Below are 5,705 nucleotides of genomic sequence, written 5' to 3' on the forward strand. Positions count from 1 at the left end.
ATTAAATACTATCGATCGTGTATCACAAATGATATGTGGACATCATATCAAAATATTCATGGTAGTGTAGATCTTGGTTTTAAGCTTTACAATTTCTTATTGAGTTTTGTTGATCTGCCTCCACTGTATTCTTATATCTATGAATTTAAGTGTCTAAAAAATAGGAACATTTACGTTAGTTTGTACTGTTCATTTATGTTCGTTTATTATTTGTTGTTTAACATCCTAATTAACAAACACAAAAATAATAACTTTTAAACAACCAAACACAATCACAAACTTGTGTTTGTTTATATGCATGCATTTGTTTTTTTTTTTTGAATTACAATTAGTTTGTTAATTTGGTTAAACTTAAACAAACAACCCTAATTTTTTTTTGTTTGTATTTGTTTTACAGCTCTATTAATAGGTATTATCCAAAATCCGATTTCCCAAAAGAATTTGAAAATTTTCATGATTAATTAGAAAAAAAATTAACAAAAAAGCTTAAAGCTGATATTTTTAATGTGTCTTGTTGAATTAGTTTATTTTAAGTATTTGACATGTAGATATATATAATAAAACAATTAAACTAGAAAGTACTATTTAATTTAATTCATTCGTAAGCATGACGACGAGTAGGGTAATGTGAACAAATGTGTATGTATTAAGAATAAAAAGAAAAAGGAAGTGAACAAATATTTAGAGAGAGAAAGAGTACTGGTTTAAGTTTCCGCGTAGAAGGATGAGAAGCGTTTGTTTTGTCCAGGTCTTTTCCACTCATTTCATTTTTATTATTCCATATAATTTAAATTTAGACAAAATAAAAATATATTTCATTTATAAATTTACAATACTTACTTTGATATAGAGTTCTACAAACATTTCAGTTAAAAACTGAACTAGATGGCAAAGCATAAAAATGTCGGCCAAGATCTCTTGTAGGCCTATTCATAGTACACCAAAATCTAAATTGGTTTTACATGTAAGTTTTTTAATATTTAATATAAAAATTAAATAATGATTATTTTTTCTTACAATTATTATCTTGTAATGAGATCATAAAATAATAGAAGTATGTTATTTTATTATGAAAAATAATAATTTCTTCAGTATGATTGAAATGAAAAAAAAAAAAAAAAAAAAAAAAAAAAAGTTGATGCTAAAACAAATAAACAATCATCAACTTTTTTTTTAATTATGTGAGAGTTGAAGATGCACTTCTTACTCCTATATAACATTATGTATTTTTAGTGTAAAGGTCATTGGGTCATACTGTTTGACCATTTTAGCCACGTATAAAGCTTTCTACTTCTCCATCGATTCATTCTTCTTTCTCTCTTTCATACGCAGGAAAGATCTTTTTCTTCCTTCCCAATTCATCTACCAAACTACCCACAGTTTTTATCTTAAAGATAAACCTTTTGCATATCTATATATATGGACCCTAGCCACCTTCATCATATGAGTGTAAGTGTGGATTCCGGTGGCCCCAGTGGTGGTGGCGGCGGCGGTGGTGATAGGTTTCCACAATGGAGCGTACAAGAAACAAGGGATTTCTTGATGATAAGAGCGGAGCTGGATCCGACGTTTATGGAGACAAAACGCAATAAGCTTCTATGGGAAGTTATCTCTACAAAGATGAAGGAGAGGGGGTATAATCGCAGTGCTGAACAGTGCAAATGTAAATGGAAGAATCTTGTTACACGTTATAAGGTATGTAATATGTATATATTATATAAGGTGTGTGTTTTTAATTAGACTTCTCTTTTCGTTGTTTCTGGAAGTATGTGAAGATGAGAAAGCAACGTACGTTCATGAATCTTCTATCTTATGTCATGAGATTATCCCATAATTTATAAGCATGGGATTCAAAGTCACAAACCGTGGAATTTGACAAAATCTTCATTTTTCTCATATTCATACACAAAAAGGAAGAACTTAATCATATTAATCATCATAAAAGAAGCGCAAAACTATAGATGTTATGTTTTGAATTTTGTAGTAGCAAATCGATGAAAAGTAATTTAGAGTTTTCACAACGCGTGCGTTGAAGGGAAAACCCCTTGATCACATACATATATTTTAATCTGCAAGGAAAATTGTATGATTCTTTGTCGATAAGAAAACTCTGTTGTATGTGTATACTTGCTAGTCTTACAGGATATGTTAGAACTTAGAAACAATCTTAAATGGACAAGACATGTGCCGATTTTGTTCTGATGGCATAATTAGTTTCATGGACAAAATAAATACTTGTCATGATTGAGCATCTACAATCTATAATGATGAGTTTAATGGAAGAGTCTAATGATGATGTGCTAAATCTAGTTGTTAATGAATGGAAGAGTCTAATGACGATGTGCTAAATCTAGTTGTTAATGAATGGAACTCTATTTAGATATGCTATTTTACTATTCAAGGGTTTTGAAGTTGAATCACTATTGAACTCTTTAATGAAAAAATAAAGTTTTTTTTTTTATTTTTTAAATAAATATTGTGAATTAGATTTTGTAATGTTATATTGAATTTTATAAGGTTCAATGGATTGTAACAAAAATTCTATGTTATTGTATGAAATATAAAAAGATGATGTAAAAATCCATTAAATTCTATATAATTCAATGCATTAAGAGTCCTAGGTCTTAGATTCAAAGTCGTTGAACGTGGAATTGGACAGGTTTCCCATTAACAATAAGAGAGATGTTTGTTATACATGAAATGTTGTGGGTTAAAACCGAAATTGTCTCTAGGTGTTTCTCACTTCTATTGAAGGGAAAACCAACAAGTTTTCTTTGTGTATAGTCTAGTTCAAATTGTCTCTTAGAAAACAAATTCTATATCGTGTTAGAGTGATCAGAAATTACATCAATTTTGTTGAGGTTGATTTAATTTGTTCCTATGGTCTAGTTTCGTAAACAATTATGTTTTCTTGTTGCTTAAGGAATTGAAAAGGAAGAAACTAATGATGGGTTTGTTGGCATGCGAAACATTTAGGGTTTGGAGATGATGGAACAAGAAGGTACGAGGCAACAATTTCCATTCTATAATGAGCTGCAAATGATCTTCACAGGCCGAATGCAAAGGATGCTATGGATGGAAGCAGAAGGCATGGCTGCAGGTGGATCATCAAAGAAGAGATCAGTGATGCATTTGTCTTCAGATGATGAGGATGACAATAACGATGAGAGTGATGTGGATAAGGTGATCAGTGGTAACAAGAAGAAAAAGAAGATTTCAAACACCACCACTTCCAAAAGCAATCCTGATAGTATAATAATTAATTTAAAGGAAATATTGGAGGACTTGATGAAGCAACAAATGCAAATAGAAATGCAATGGATGAAGACGTATGAGGCAAAGGAAGAGGAAAGGAGGATGAAGGAGATGGAATGGAGACAAACAATGGAAGCATTGGAGAATGAGAGGATTATGTCTGATCGAAGGTGGCGAGAGAGGGAAGAACAACGAAGGATCAGAGAGGAAAATAGATCAGAGAAACGAGATGCTCTTATAACTGCACTTTTAAATAAGCTTAGACAAGATGATCTATAGGATAAAATTCCGTTTTGCTAAGAGGGAAATTGTGGAAAAGCTTGGATATATTCAAAGGTTAGTTTAATATATCGTTTTAGACGGCTAAGATATATGAAGCTCTTATAAATATTTGTTTTTATTTCATATGGATTTTTGTTCTCCAATTTACTAGATGTTTTATGTTAGAAAAATTAATGTTGATTAATAACTCACGAAGGCAAAATCTGCTATTACTAGATACATATATAATATATATGTAGACATATTTAGTCAAATACTACTCTCAATGGACTTGATATCCAACATAGAAACTTTTAATTTCATATACAATATCAAGAGGTAATTTTCGATGGCATATTCCTGGGAAATATAGCATAGAAAAAAAGTCGACAGAATATTACCGACGGTATTACGACAAATTTATGAAAGAACTAAAGAATTAGCTTTTGACTTTTTAACTTTCCTAAGAGATCACCGATGAAATTTGAAGTTTGATTATCTCACCATCTTCAATATATTTCTAACGGAATGCCTATACATAAACACAATGATAGTTTTAGTGATAATTTATTGGGCAAACGGAGTTTTCAAAAAAAAAATATCGGATTTACCCATTGACGTGTTTTAAATCCAGTAAAATTAGATGTTTATTTAATTTGTTCAATTATATCCATTTAACCGGTTTCCAGGTAACCTAACATGTCGGTTACCTGATATATGTAAAACCCTTAAGTTATTAAGTTTTCAAAAAATGTTCCGATTTACTATTACTTTTATTATTATTTTGATTTTGATTTTGATTCTAATTATTATTATTATTATTATTATTATTATTATTATATGTTTAATACGTTTTTAAAATGTATAAAAATATTTTATAAATGTATTTTTAAATACGTAAATTTATAAAAATATTTGTATACATTTAAAAACTTATATAAAAGTATATTTACTTCTATTTAGTATTTAAAAATATATTTACTTCTATTTAGTTTTTATATACATTTGAAAGCTAATGTACATCTTTATATATATATATATATATATATATATATATATATATATATATATATATATATATATATATATATATATATATATATATATATATATATATATATATATATATACTTCTATTTAGTTTTTATATAGTTTTTATACCACATATATATATATATATATATATATATATATATATATATATATATATATATATATATATATACTTCTATTTAGTTTTTATATAGTTTTTATACCACATATATATATATATATATATATATATATATATATATATATATATATATATATATATATATATATATATATATATATATATATATATATATATATGAATCTTTAACTAATATTGGAACAAAACCCTACAAACCTCATTTTTCTCAACGATATGATACCATTCTAGCATATTTTCTTTAGCCAAGTTTTCTTTTAATTAGTCAAATAGTAATTGCATTTAATTAGGAAGCCACGATTCCATTATGGATCCATGTTTCCCATTTGCTAGTTGGTTGTAGATAGCATATTTATATTCCATGTAAGTTACTTTTGAAGCATAAAATGAATATTGAGAAAATTGCTACAAACAATTTGTATCTTCTTCTATTTTCTTAGGAGATTAACCGACTCTAATAGGTTTCTATCAATGGTGCTTTCATTCCCGTGCATCATTCCTCCCCGTCAAGATCCATCCACCAATGTCACACAACCAAGTATCCACAAGCAACTCTCCACACTCATCGCTATTTCCACCGCTAATGTTTATCGTCTTGATGTAATTATCACACAAATGGCCACTATCAACAGCCTCACGGGTGTTCAAACAAAAACCATGACCTAACTCCTCCCGCCTCCATTTTCGCTTCCTCCACCGAATTAGCAACCAAGGTCGCCGCCGCCAACATCTTGTAACGCCTGATTCTTGGTATGCATTTTATTATAATTTATTCATTTTGAAGAGCTACTCGACGAGTTTGGAGCCCCAGACTCGTCGAGTAGAAATGGGATTGGACGCGGTATTTATGTCGCCTACTTGACAAATTGAGAGCCTCGACTCGACGAGTAGGGTTGTCAGGATGAAACCCTAATTTCAGGGTTTTTCACCCTATTTAAGCATCTTAATTCCAACTTTATGGCCTCATTTCCAGCCTCCAAGTCCCAAAACCTAATTC

At 29.3% G+C, this 5,705-nt stretch overlaps 1 protein-coding gene across 1 annotated transcript; it reads left to right on the forward strand.

Annotated features, from left to right (window-relative positions):
• Positions 1-1,257: 1,257 nt before the first annotated feature.
• Positions 1,258-3,666, forward strand: LOC145014159 (trihelix transcription factor GT-3b-like). The gene is made up of 2 exons (XM_078972529.1): positions 1,258-1,695; positions 2,977-3,666. The coding sequence occupies exons 1-2, from the start codon at positions 1,420-1,422 to the stop codon at positions 3,532-3,534; spliced, it is 834 nt and encodes a 277-aa protein (XP_078828655.1). The 5' UTR covers positions 1,258-1,419; the 3' UTR covers positions 3,535-3,666.
• The last annotated feature ends 2,039 nt before the right edge of the window (positions 3,667-5,705 follow it).

Source organism: Lactuca saligna, chromosome 9 (genome assembly GCF_052625555.1).
Source record: "Lactuca saligna cultivar CGN05327 chromosome 9, ASM5262555v1, whole genome shotgun sequence".
In the NCBI taxonomy this organism is placed as follows: domain Eukaryota; kingdom Viridiplantae; phylum Streptophyta; class Magnoliopsida; order Asterales; family Asteraceae; genus Lactuca; species Lactuca saligna.